Source organism: Bos indicus, chromosome 21 (genome assembly GCF_029378745.1).
Source record: "Bos indicus isolate NIAB-ARS_2022 breed Sahiwal x Tharparkar chromosome 21, NIAB-ARS_B.indTharparkar_mat_pri_1.0, whole genome shotgun sequence".
NCBI lineage: Eukaryota > Metazoa > Chordata > Mammalia > Artiodactyla > Bovidae > Bos > Bos indicus.
The window spans coordinates 25,239,581-25,253,553 of NC_091780.1; the positions used below are offsets into that span (position 1 = coordinate 25,239,581).

The 13,973-nt window shown below is 52.9% G+C and overlaps 1 protein-coding gene across 5 annotated transcripts in view; it reads right to left on the bottom strand.

Annotated features, from left to right (window-relative positions):
* The window catches only part of TM6SF1 (transmembrane 6 superfamily member 1), a 55,589-nt gene extending 42,290 nt beyond the window's left edge, over positions 1-13,299 (bottom strand). The window contains exons 1-4 of one of the 5 annotated variants that reach the window (XM_019983280.2): positions 13,092-13,298; positions 7,336-7,439; positions 4,581-4,678; positions 82-185 (exon numbers count right to left, since the gene is read on the bottom strand). In XM_019983280.2, coding sequence (XP_019838839.1) covers positions 82-185; positions 4,581-4,678; positions 7,336-7,439; positions 13,092-13,183 — 398 coding nt within the window. In that variant the 5' untranslated portion in view covers positions 13,184-13,298. Of the gene's footprint in view, positions 1-81; positions 186-4,580; positions 4,679-5,838; positions 5,975-7,335; positions 7,440-13,091 lie in introns of those variants that run through there. The other 4 variants (XM_019983277.2, XM_019983276.2, XM_070775231.1 and 1 more) reach the window with 4 other exon arrangements.
* Between the last annotated feature and the right edge of the window lie 674 nt (positions 13,300-13,973).

The following is a 13,973-nucleotide window of genomic DNA, read 5'->3' on the forward strand; positions in this document are numbered from 1 at the left end:
TCTGTACATCCCTGTTCCTTACACACTCGCCTATCAGTTGCTAAGGTGACCCAGGCACACCCACCAGGTTAGCTGACTTACTCCCAGGCTATGGCTGCCACCATCACCAGATACATCAGATAATGAGCAGAGCCATCCCAGTAGCAGATCATATGTCCATAGGCCGTGTTCAGATACGGTTCACCCTGAGGAAAGCATAAGAAGTCCACTGTAAATAAAACTCAAACATTTCAAAGCAAAATACCAGACCAGTATTGCATGTAAACTAAAACAGCAGAACTCACGTGTTCGTCCGCTGAAGTGAAACTATTCGGAATCCGAGACAATTACAAAACTGGTAGGAACATGAAAATATACATGTTTTATATACATATATATGTATACAAATATACAGGACAGGGAAGCCTGGCGGGGTATAGTCCACTGGGTCACAAAGAGTCGGACATGACTTAGTGACTGAACAACAACCATGAAAATATACAAGTACCCTGGAGCCGCCGAAACTAGGGTCTGCCACAGCAGGTGGAATGAGTCTGTGCCTGTCTACATAGGTGTATTGTTGTTCAGTCACTAAGTCATGTCTGACTCTTTGTGACCCCATGGACTGTAGCCTACCAGGCTCCTCCGTCCATGGGGTTCTCCAGGCAAGAATACTGGAGTGAGTAGCTATCCCCCTCTCTAGGAGATGTTCCTGACCCAGCGATCGAACCCACATCTCCTGCACTGACAGGTGGATCCTCTACTGCCATCTGGGAAGCCCACACAGGTGTGTACAGTGATGCAAAACAAATGGTATCACAAGCAGTCCTGCCCTTGTGGTGAACTCAGTGAGGCCAAGTCCAGTCTGTGACTAAAGGTGTTTATCTCTGGCCAGGCAGGGTGGCCAGGGGAGACCCTGCTGACCACAGTCACTTGGCTGACCTTCAAAATTCATGCTGACCCAGAGGCGTGCTGGGCTGTGTGTAAGGAAGGCAGGGCTTTCCCCCGCCACTATCCCCTATGCAGGCATGGACGGGCTTCACACCCTGCCCCTCATTCAACCTTCCGAGCAGCACCACGGGATAGATAGAAGTGACCCCATTTTTAGATGAGCAAACAGAGGTTCCAAGAGGTTACCTGACCTGCCTAAGGTCACATGGCTAATTCCTAGAAGAAACCGTACTACCAAAAAGAGCTGTGGGCTTCCCAGGTGCCTCATGGGTAAAGAATCCACCTGCCAATGCAGGAGATACAGGTTAGATCCCTGGGTCAGGAAGATTCCCTGAGAAGGGAATGGAAATCCACTTTAGTAGTCTTGCCTAGAGAATTTCATGGACAGAGGAACCTGGTGGGCTACAGTCCATGGGAGTCACAAAAGAGTTGGATATGACTGGGCAACTAAACAACAGAAAGAAGAAATATACTTCCAAGAAATTTTTTGTTTTATAAACACAGGTTATACGATGAGCCATTAATACATTTCCTTGTCCCAGGTCCTTTACATTTGCAGGCCACTACTAGAAAGTCACTGTCGAACCTGCCTGGGTGTTTCGTGTCATTCTGGCTCCTCCCACTCTCCTGTCTTCCCTTCTCCCACATCTGTGCTCTCCTGCCTTGTTTCAGATGTCTTCCTAAGATGCCTTAAGACCTTTCCACAACAAGGAAGAGTGCAGATCAACCAGCCCGTCAATCAGCCAACCAAGCAGGGGGTTTTCTGTGCTTCCCTGGGGCAAGGACTGCCTGTCATCTTGCCTCACGCAAATCATGTGATCATCACAGGGCAGGGGGTGGGGCGGGGGGAGGGAGGAAACAACATACAAGTCAGACTTTAATACTCACACCCAGCCCACATCTTTTCTCTCTGACGTGCTTTGATTGAATAATACCATCCAAGGTCATGTTGTTTTGGCAGGGGGCAGGGGGGGGTTGGGTTTTGGCCATCCCACGTGGCAAGTGGGATCTTAGTTCCCCTACCAGGGATGGAACCTGGGCCCCTGGCAGTGAAAGCATGGAGTCTTAGCCACAGGACCGCCAGGGAAGTCCATCCAAGTTCATGGTTTTCATCATGCATGCCTACACATCTGGTTCTCTCAGCCATGCTGGCCTCACCTGTTGGCTTGCTGAGCATCTTCCACTGGATGGGTCCAGGGACCCTTCAAGCCCACCTCACCTCCTTTAACTCATCACCTTCTCCCCTCAACCAAGTCCCACTTGGCTTATGTTCATGGAGACGCCACTCAGCTTGCCCAGGTCAGAACCACAGGGTCATTGTTCACTCCTCCTTCTCTTACGCAGTCTGCTGGCAGGTCCCATTGATCTGTCTCTATGATGTCAACCCCAGGCAGTACTCCTTCTCATCACAGCTTCATTCGAGCCCTCGGCAGCCCTCACTGGACCTTTCCTACGTGGTCGTCCCACCTTTCTCCTCTCCTGCCGATTCCCCACACCCCTTCTCTTTGTGGTGGCTTCTCTTGCTGTGGAGCACAGGTTCTAGGGCGTGCAGGCTCAGTAGCTCGAGCACAAGGAGTCAGTAGTTATACCCCGCAGGTTCTAGAGCACGGGCTCAGTAGTGGCGCACAGGCTTTGTTGCCCCACAGCATGTGGAATCTTTCCAGACCAGGGATCAAACCTGCATCCCCTGCATTGGTAGTCAGATTCTTGACCACTGGACTACCTGGGAAGCCCTCCTGTGTTTGTGCCTGCCCCCTCCCACGCCACTTCAGAGGCTCCTGATCTTCTGGCCAAGGTCTCCAAAGTTCCACCCTCGGCCCTCCTCTCTACCTTCTCCTCTCTTCTCAGACCTTCAGGTGCCAACTGTCCTGAGATGGTCCCTGTATCTCTTCCCCGAGCTCAACACCTACAAAGCCTTGCCTGCTGGGCCACCTGCCAGGATGTCCTTTACCCATCTGAAACTCCTCACATCCCCAGATGAACTCAGCATCATCCCTGCCTGGCAGTGGGGAGCCCCGTGCTGTTTCTCATCTCAAAGCCTCTGCCCACACTGTCTGTTCTCCTTGGAGTCCCTCCACCCCCAAGTCTATCTGGAAAACGTGTGTCATCCACTGCCATTGCCATTTTTTAAAAAGACTAGGGCAGGGCTTCCCTCATGGCTCAGTAGTAAAAAAAAAAAAAAAAGCCACCTGCCAATGCAGGAGACACGGGTTCCATCCCTGGTCCAGGAAGATCCCACATGCCAAGGGACAGCTAAGCCTGTGCGCCACAACTACTGAGCCTGTGCTCTGGAGCCCGGGAGCTGCAACAACTGAAGCCCTAGAGGCCATGCTCCACAACAAGAGAAGACCCCATAATGAGACGCCCAGGTGCTGCCACAACTAGAGAGTAGCCCCAGCTCTCTGCAACTAGAGAAAAGCCTGTGCAGCAAAGAAGACCCAGCACAACCAAAATTAAATTAAAAAAAAATTTTTTAAGCTAGGGAAGCATCACGGAGGGCCCCCTTAAGTGCTCCCAGAGTCAGGATAGCATCTTAGCCCTTATTTTCCCCATTGCCCCCAGCTCATCCCTGAGACCTACTCATTCCAGCCGCTCAAATTCTCTGAAGTTCTTCCCTCCTCTCTACGGTAGTTCATGCTTGGCCTCCATCTGGGTCACCTTCATGCCCTCACTGGCCCTGCAGGACACCTCCTGGCTGGTGTCCTAGCTCACAGCATTGACCCTTCCGTTCAAGCCCATCCTTCTCTGAGCTGATTGCATTGTCCCCTTACTTAACATCTTCCCTCACACAAGGGACAAAACCCAAACTCCCTTGGCTTGCATTCAAAGCTCCCCATTACCTGACACATGAATGATGACTACACTGCTCCTTATTTCCTATGTGACCTGGAGTATGTTACTTAACCTCTCTGGGGCTAGATTTATCACACCATCAAATAAGGAAAGAGGACCAGCTCTGCCAAGTGCCAGGTAGATTGATAATGCTGTGATGAGGGGCAGAGCGTGTATTCATCATCACAATCAAATGGCTTTATTAACTGACTCCGTGCTTGGCAGTTTACACATTTAAGACTGACTGACTTGGGCTTTCTTAAGGAGTAATGCATTGATAACAACAGATACACAGATACCGAATTCATTTAAAGACGTCTGCTGCTGCTGGTACTAAGTCACTTCAGTCGTGTCCGACTCTTTGCAACCTCATGGACTGTAGGCTCCTCTGTCCATGGGATTCTCCAGGTAAGAATACTGGAGTGGGTTGCCATTTACTCTGCCAGGGGATCTTCCCCACTCAGGCATTGAACCCTCGTCTTTTACATCTTCTGCGTTGGCAGCTGGATTTTTTACCACTAGCGCCACCTGAGAAGCCTCAAAGTACCCCACTTATTTTAAACACAAGTAGAGGAGGAAGGTGGTGAGTCTGGTGTGAAGATAGAGTTGTAAGACCCAACACTAAGGACAGCTGCCTCCCACAATCTAGTCCTAACTTTCCGCTTCACTTTCCACATAACTGAGTGTCCTGCGTCCACGGCAGTCAATGAAATACCACGTGTCGTGCCTTCTTACATGACACGAAAGGATTTCCAGCTAGAGCAATACTGTTGAGTCGCCGACTCTTCGGTGCGCGTGATGGCTAAGCGCCCCCGTACCTCTCTCAGGTAGTGTGTCATGAACCCGTCGATGATCCCATCTTGTTCCAGTCCTATGATGAGGTTTACGACGCTGGTAAATCCGAACACAGCGTACACTAGAGCAGAGAAAGCAACAGTTCAGAAAGCCGCAGCTCATGGGGCAAAGCCTAAGAGCTTGGCGTCCACCAGTAATGATTTCTTTTTTACTTTTAATTTTATTTATTCGGCTGTGCTAGGTCTTAGCTGAGGCATGTGAGATTCTAGTTCCCCAGCCAGGGATTGAACCCCGGGACCCCTGAAGTGGGAACTCAGAGTGTTAGCCACTGGACCACTGGGGAAGTCCCCAGTAATGATTTCTTGTCATGTTTTCCAGAAGACTCTATAGATGCTGTCAACACGGACTCACAGAACGTACCTCCCGTGCACACAGCTGGAGCCGCCCGCCAGTGTCATGAACCTGCAACAGGACACCCACTGGGAGGAGCGCATAACAAGGTCCCAGGGGATTCTACTAGGCTGCCTGACTCCCCTCCTCCACTTCCTACATGTGGCTGCCAAGGCCACATCTGCATTCCAGCTGGGCAGCAGGAACGAAACCGTTCCCCTGTGGCCCAGGAAGCACAGAGGTGACCATTGACTCAAAAGAGATCATTCACATCAATGGTTACCAGGTGGCCCGACTCATAGTGCATCCAATGTGCTTGCCTTACCCCACACTGGAGATCCTACAGACAAACAGTGACTGATGTGAAAGTAACGGTTGTTTTAGGAAGGAAGGCTAGTGATTTTTAGAAAACTGGATGTGAGGTGGAACCATTGAATATTAAAGAGGGAAAGCCACAGCATCTTAGAGAATCTCACTAAGGCTGTGAGAAGCTCCTCAGTGGGCTGAAAACTACCAGCAACAACTACCAGCTGAAAACTACCAGCTAAGGAATAATACTTTTTAAACAGTGAGCGATCAAATTTACCATGTGGCGGTTTGTCAATAAAGCTCTCTGTTCAAATCATAACAAGTCAGCATCAAACTGTGTGATGGGCATGGATGGTAAAAAAATCTGCTGGTGGGACTTCCCTGGGGGTCCAGTGGTTAAGACTCTGTGCTCCCAATGCAGGAGCCATGGGTTCCATCTCTGGTCGAGGAACTAAGATCCCGCATGCTGCATGGCACACCCCAAAAGAAAGAAATTTTTTTTAAAAACTTTAATGGTGAATATAAAAACAGGTGTGAAACAAGAAAATGCCCAGGAAGGTGGGCAAGGTTAACTCACAGAGCAGAGCAGGGAAGTCGGCCTTGCCCCAAGTCGGCAACCAGGAGTGCAGTGTCTACACTTTCCCCGGAAGAGCAGGAGGCCCACACGTGCCCTGCCTCCCCATGCCTCTGTGTAGGCCTTTGGTCCAGATCTCGCTGACAGTGATGAGCCATTAGGTGATCAGCCGTTGCGTGTCTCCCAGAAGAGGAAGCCTTCAGCAACTGATCATTCGGCTGTTCTACCGACAATCGCTGATGCCAACAGCAGGGTCAGGCTCTGGGTCACTGATGACAAGGATAGTCCCTGCCCTCCAGTCGGGGCTGCACTGACTGACATGAGGACAGAGGGCTGAGGGAGAGGAGGGTACTCAGCCCTGAGGAGCCTGGAGAAGCACGAGTGCAGCTGAGCGAGGGCTCCACGGAGCACGGAGGAAGGGGAAGGAAGCCGGCAGCAGGAGGCCAGTCTGCAAACGTGGGCAGAGGCCAGACCAGCGGCAGGGGGACTGGAGGCAGAAAGAGGACGTGGATTCAGACAGGCCCAGCTCATCGGCTGACTGACTGTCAGGGCTTAGGTAAGTTTCATTTCTCTAAGCTTCAGAATTTTTTATATGCAAACTGGGAGAAATCTGGGTCATCAATGCTGTCTCATTGGCTGTAACCTTGACCCCATTTCTAAGCACCTCTGAGCCAGATTCTTCATGTGTGCAGGGAGGATATTGTTGTGAAAGAAAGAAAGTGAAAGTGTCAGTCGCTCAGTGTCTGACTTTTTGTGATCTCATGGACTGTATCTGCCAGGCTCCTCTGTCCATGGAATTCTCCAGGCCAGCATACTGGAGTAGATAGCCATTCCTTTCTCCAGAGGATCTTCCCGATCCAGGGATCAAACCCAGGTCTCCTGCATTGCAGGCAGATTCTTTACCATACGAGCCACTAGGAAAGCCCTGTTTGTTGTGAGGATTAACGAAAATGATACTGCTAATGTGCTCAGAGTCATACTAGGCACACCACAGGTGCTCAATCAGTGGTGTTTTCATTGAAGATACATGTGTATTTGCCAGCCAGTGGTTCAAGTACTTTACAAACGGTATCTTATGTAATCTTTGTACCAACCCTCCACAGCAAGTACTATTATTTTCCTCATTGTACAAATGTGCATACTGAGGCACCGGACAGCTAAGCTCAAAGCCAAATGGAAGGGGCTGCAAATAGCTGGCTGAAGGCTGAAAGCCACGAAGGAGCTGGTACAAGAGCCGGGGTCAGAGGTCAGAGCATGGCTCCAGGCAGAGGCGAGGAACAGAGGGGTGTCCTGCCTGGGTCCCAGCTGGGACAGGGTGGGGTCCACTGCTAGTCAGAGTCCTTCACTTAGAGGGAGGCAGGGCTGTGTCTTATGGAAATACTCTTGCACTTCGCATCACCTTACCAGTTGGCTCAGAGTATTCACAGCCACAATGGAAAACAGACAGAGGCTCACATGTTGTGCTCTGAGGTGGACACAAAGGGCCCCCTCCCACAGAGACATACCATAGAACAGTGGGTCCCGAGGGGGTTTTCTTTTGACCAGGACACGAGCCAGCAGGGCCACCAGGAGCAGGACAACAGCAGCAGCCCCTACAATCGTCCAGGAACTGCAATGACCAGAACAGGGAGGTGGTCACTTATCAATATAAACACACGGGTGCATGGAATTTCCTGGCTATTGAATGCATTCTCTCCCAGTGCAGCTTCTGCCTACAGCCCAGGCACTGTGGTGTTCATGAAGTCTGTCCACGGAGCTTGGGCCCCTCTGGGCCACCTGTGACTTTCAGGGACCAGGACCAGAGCTACCAGGCCCTCACTCTCTGGTCATCCCACCCACCTGGGTGAATGACGTGTCTGAGTGCCCTCTACCACTGTCCATCTGCCATTGTCCACCTGCTTCTCCAAGCCCCGTGCCTGATGTCCGACAGCCCTAAGCACTGAATCTGCCTCCTTCCACAGGGCTGGCTGGAAACCTTCACACTGAGCTCCAGGGAGCATGCAGGAGTCACAACAATTACATCACCTTCTAAGGAAGAAGGGCCCCAGGCTGTGTGTATAATCAAAGGGACCAGAGGACCAGGCCAACCCAAGGGGAGAAGAGCTGGGGCTGGGCCCAAGGCCTGAATGAAGCCAGCACCCCCACACCCAGGAAGCCAAGGTGAGCTAGGCTGGGCATAGCCCTGGACTTCCTCCTGGGAAAAGGCATGGCCCAGGGGGACAGGGAACAAACAAAGCTGCTCCTCGACAGGACAGAACAAGGGCACAAGGCTTGCTGCAGTGAGCAGTCGAGGGACCAGGAAGCTGGTACCTACTCTGCCCCTGCCTGTGGGCCTTAGGAAAGTCATGTCATTGCATCATCTGTTTTTTAGTTAATTAAGACACATTGAGGGACTTCCCTGGTGGTTCAGTGGTTGGGACTTCGCTTTCCAATGCAAGGGGTGTTGGTTCAATCTCTGATTGGGGAGCTAAGATTCCCACATGCCTAGAGGCCAAACAATCAAAACATAAAACAGAAGCAATATTGTAACAAATTCAATAAAGTCTTTTAAAATGGTCCACATCAAAAAATCTTTAAAAGAAAACATATTAAGGAAAAATGCATTGCATATCCCTATAAGCCAGTCACTGTGGATGAAATAGAGAGACCCTTGTCTACACAGGAGGACCTATCTCAGTGGGCTAAGCTCTCTAACCCAGAGGTCACCTCCAGTCCTAAGAGGTATTTTGTCTCTCATACCTCCACACCAACAGGGCATCCAGTTCTAGACGAAGCACTGCCCAGCCCATTCCCAGGGCCTGCTTACACTAGGGCCTCCTCCGTAATCCTCAAGAACTGCTCTAGAACCACCCCTTAGCCAAGACCCTTCCACACCATCACAGAGGATGTCTGGATAACCTTTGCTGTATGTCCCCGGGACTTCTGGAATGTACCCTTCACAGCCCAACAACACCTACTAATAGCTGAAGGAAAAACTCATGCTGAAGTTCACTCCACACTCTACAGTTGGAATGGGTGCAGGCAGCAGTCAGAAATCTGCTCCTAATGTCAGAGAGGCAGTGACCCATCTGTGTGCAGGTAGATGAACCCCAAGGAGAGTGGCCCAGGCTGTATCCTGTGCACCTGGCCCCAGGCCCCACTTAAGAGTCAAGGAGTGGTTTCTGGGAATCAGCAGCACCCAGACTTTCAAATGCCACCTCAGACCTACAGATTCAGAATACTTCAGGTGTGGGGTATGGGAATAGGTTAATTTTTTCAAGATGCCTGGGTGAGTATGCACAGAAAGTCTGCCTGGGGACCTCTTTTAAGATTTTCAGGAACTGATGGATAAGTGAGGGAGGGAAGGAAAGGGAGAGAAAGAAAGGAAGGAGAAATGCATGGATGATGGATGAATGGATGTTTGGATGGATAGATGGATGGATGACATGATGGATAGTGGATGAATGGACAGATGAATGGATAGATGATGAATGATGGATGGATAGATGGATGGATGACAGATGATTGATGGTGGATGAATGGATGGATGACAGATGGATGGTTAGGTAATGGATAGTGGAAGATGAATGAATGGATTATGGATGGATGGATGGTGAATGATGGATGGATGGGTGGAGGGATGAATGGATGTTTGGATGGATAGATGCATGCATGACAGATGATTGGTGGTGGATGGTGAATTAATGGATGGATGAAGAATGATAGATGAATGGATGACAGATGGATGGTTAGATAATGGATAGTGGATAGTGAATACATGGATTGTGGGTAGATGAATAGAAGGATGCATGGTGAATGGAGGTCATAGTTCTATGATAAAAATGAAGACGACCATGTCGGTGTCCTCCTATTTCAGAGACTGAAATAGGAGGTTTCTAGTGCCACACATCAATGGATGCTCCAGGCTCCTCCTGTAGGATAAGCCAAAGGAGGAGACGATGAAAGAGGCAACTAATATGAGTCAGGAACACACTGCTGGGCAGAAGCATCCTGTGAACAGAGAAGAGGTTAAGGTGCTGTGTAGGCTGAAGGGTCAGGAAGATCCCCTGGAAAAGGGAATGGCTACCCATTGCAGTATTCTTGCCTGAGAATTCCTTGGACAGAGGCCCTGACAGGCTACAATCCATGGGGTCACAAAGAGTCGAACACTACTGAAGCAACTCAGCACACACGCACACACGCACGTGTAGGCTAACAGAAGTTTTCATCACAGCCTGACTGTGGCAGGGGCCAGGAGACAACTCCCATCCCTGTTCCCATCAAGGACCCGGCTCACAGCCAGCACCATCACACAGCTGGTGCTCTTCTGGACTAGAGAACAGTATAAACTGCTTCATGGTGTCTGCTCCCACTCTCCACCTCTAGGGGAGGAGCAAAGGATGAAGAGTAACTGGGGCAACAGAGCATCTGCATCTCCCAGTGACAGCCAAGTGCAGGACCTGCTCAGAACAGGGAGAAATGGGTCCAGCAGGGACCTGGAGGTGGGGGGAGGGGTAAGGGCTGCCACTAATATGAGGGGGGAAAAGCTGTTAGTATTGTAATGTGTGTGTTTGGGGATGAGGCTAGGGAGCAAGGGGAGAGTTTCTGATGCCCTTACATGAATAGATGGCTACTGAAAGGGATCATGTGTGGGTGAGTATGAGTTGTGTATGTATGTGTGTCTATGAGATAGAGAGAGAGAACTCAAGTCTTTTCCTGATGCCTCAACTTAAGTGGCTTTTTCTATTCTTCAGGCTTTTGTAAAAAGTCTGGTGGGAAAGAAGCTTCAGCTAATTCAACTAATGCAAACTGAATGGGATGCCTGCTAGGCACAAGCCCCCCACCCCCACCCCTCTCCGCCCTGCACTGGGCAGGACAATGCTAAGGGGAGCCATGGCCTGAGAAGGTAAATTCTGACCACAGGGAAGTAACTCTTGTGGAAAAAGCACAACCAGCCCAACAGGGGTTCAGAGGAGGGAGAGACGGAACAGAGACTCCCTTGCTTGGGGGGGAGTCTGGAAGAGGTGGAGGTGGCATTTTACTCCAGGTTATAAAGTCCCGGTGTGGCTTCAACCATCAGCGACAGGAAGGAAGGTGTCCCAGTCCCAGTGAACAGTGTGAGCAGCAGCAAGGAGGTGGGGGATTAAGGAGTATCCGGGGCTCAGAACCAGGTGGCGCTAGTGGTAAAGAACCCACCTGCCAATGCAATGAGACTCGGTTTGATCTCTGGGTCAGGAAGATCACCTGGAGGAGGGCACAGCAACCCACTGCAGTATTCTTGCCTGGAATATCCCATGGACAGAGGACCCTGGCTGGCTACAGTCCATGGGGTCTCAAAGAGTCAGACACAACTGAAGGGACTTAGCGCAGGGGCACAGAACAGTCCAGTGCGGCTGAAGCACCAGCACGGCTGACTGGGCTGGGCTGGAGGACTGAGGCAGACATGCACAGGGCAGTGGAGAAGGAAACTCCCTGGGAGGCTTTGCGAGAGAGGGCCAGTACCGCTGGTGGGGTGGGGGGAACAGGAAAGAGGAAACAGATGGTAGCCCAGCCTCAGGACTGATGGGGAAGGACAGTGGGAGGGTGGGACGGAAGGAGTGGAGGAAGAAGAGGGAGGAGTCAAAGGCTACTGGGATTTTAATCTGCAGGACAGGAAGAATGGCTGGAACCAGTTTTTCAGAACCCCCACAGGGCTCAGCAATGTGCTCAGCAACACACAGCAGCACACAGTTCAGGATGTGTCCAGTAAAGCAACCACCCCCTTCCCAGGAGCTGAGATCAAAATCTCAGAGTCACCCTCAGATCCTCTCCATGCCACATGATCCTTCCATAAGCTGCGTGACCCTCCCTCCCAAAGATCCCCTCCCCAAGCCGCGTCCCTCTCCCTACACTGCTCCCTGATCCCCTACCTGGAAGGCTCTGTCCCTAGATCTTCCTGGAGCCATCTCCTGCAGCTCATGTCACCTCCTCCAAGAAGGCTTCCCTGATCCCCAGTCCCCCAGTCACTCTCTCAAATCGCCCCATTTTATGTGTTGATTCCTGTCTCAACAACAACCTCCCAGATCTCTTGTGGTTTCTTGATAGCTAGTTCCCCAGCACCTGGGACTGTGCCAAGCATACAGTGTGTCCTCAATAAATTTTTGTTGAGCTGCCCATAATGCCATTTCAGGAGGGCAGAGTCCCCCATGCACTGTATTGACAGATCTGACATCCCCTGCCCAGAGATGCTTCTTCCAGGAGTCGTGCCCCAAGACTGGGTCAGACCAAAGGCAGTCACTCCCCATGCCCAGAGAGCACCCCCGTAGATGGGTGCAATCTGGATAAGGCCCTCAGCCCCCCGGAACGAGTGAGGAGGAAGTCACCGCCCCGTGGGCAGACACTTCTCCGCAGCTTGAAGGTCTGGAGAGGGGGTGCAGCACACACACTGATGCAATTTCCTTAGCACCAGCTGCTGTGGGAAACAGCGCAGGTTACTTCCTCCTCTCGGCTGACAGCAGGAACATCGGCAGGCTCAGACGCCTGGCGCCTTTCCCGCCGCTGGAGCAGGCCGGCGGCTGCCGGCTACTTGGCCAGAGAGCCCTCACAGGAGAGACAGGGCTTTGAACCAAGTCCATCTGCGGCCTCCTTCAGCCCCACCCATTTCTCTAGCACGGAACTGCCCTGCTGCTCGCCCGGCTCCCCATCCTATACTCCACAGGCACCCTTATGGCATCCTGACAATAGGATGCAAATACAGGCCATTTGACAGACCGGAAAACTGAGGCCAGGCCTAGTGCCAAAGCCAGGCCTAGAACCCAGGCCTTTGCCTGTTCATTCCGCGCTATTTCTGCTAGTCATTCACAACAGTTTCTAAAATTAATATGAAATGAAAAGTATGTGTGTGTCCATACATGGAAACGTTCCTGTGAAATGCGAAAGGAACGAGGCGCGGCCGGGCTCCTAGCTGTTGGTGTGTGAACAGCCCCACCCCTGTCCCTGGGCTCTTCAAGGGCAGGGGCATTGCCTTAATGACCCCTGTAACCCTGGACACCTGGCTGGGATACCAGCAGCGCGATACCTGGAATGACAGCACTCGACCCCAGAACTGCGCCCGAGTGTCAAAGATGCCAGCCCGAGCGAAGACCCCAGCCCGCGGGACTCCGGGAGCCTCCCCTCCTCCGGCCGGCCGCGGGGAGCCCTGGCGGCCGGCGAGCCTCTGCCCTGCCCGGCGGTTCAGCCCCCTCCGAAAAGTTGCTAGGGCGCCCGCCGCGCCGACCCCCGCCGCTTGCGCGCGCCCACTCACTCGTGTTGGGCAGCCAGGTGGTTGAAGACGTAGGTGACTGGGATGGCCGAGAGGGACAGCACGAAGACCCCCGTGGCCGCCGAGGCACTCATCGCCGCTGCCGCGCCGCTCGCCCTTCACCGCATCCCGCGCGGGCGCCCCGCCCCAGCTTCCGGCTGCGCCCGCGCCCCTCGCGGGTGCCCTTCCAGGCGCCCCGCGCCGCGCCGCGCCCGCCCCGCCCGCGCGCCCCCCGTGCCGCGCCCTCAGCAGCGCCCCCTCTGCGCGCCCGCCCGCAGTCGCCCGGTGCGCAGGGCCGCGGCGCAATCCAGGGAGGCGCCCTGCCGTCCTCCCGCCCAGCGGCGCTGGGGCTCCACCGCGAGCGCGGGGCGGCGCCGAGCAGTGGCCAAAGCCCCCTGCCCGGGGACAGGTGTCCCCCGAGGCGCGCGCTCCGCGGGAAGGTGGCGGCCCGAGAGGCGGGCTCGGGGCGCCGCCGGGAGCTTGTCATCGACGACCCGGAGCGGTTCTGGGCCGAGCTGTGGGCCAGAGTAGGGTGGAGCCACACCCGGGGGTGTCGGAGCGGGAAGAGCCCGCGAGATCGTCCACGTGGGGAACCCTCGGGCCGGGATAGGAAGGGATAAATGATCCCGAAACCTTGGAACCTCTCCACCGGCACCAGGCAGCGAGTCCCATTTGAACCCCGAGTCTGAATCCAGGTTTAAACCCCGGCTACGCACTCGCTGGCTGTTGACCTTGATCAAGCAACTTAACCTCTGTCTTTCCCCTTCTCTTCCAAACGGAGGTCACCCGCGTCAATGTGATTGTGGGATTCACGGAGTTAATGGACACAAAGTGCTTGCCCAGTACTTCTCAGTCCCCTGCTATCACCTGCAATGCCCATTTTTA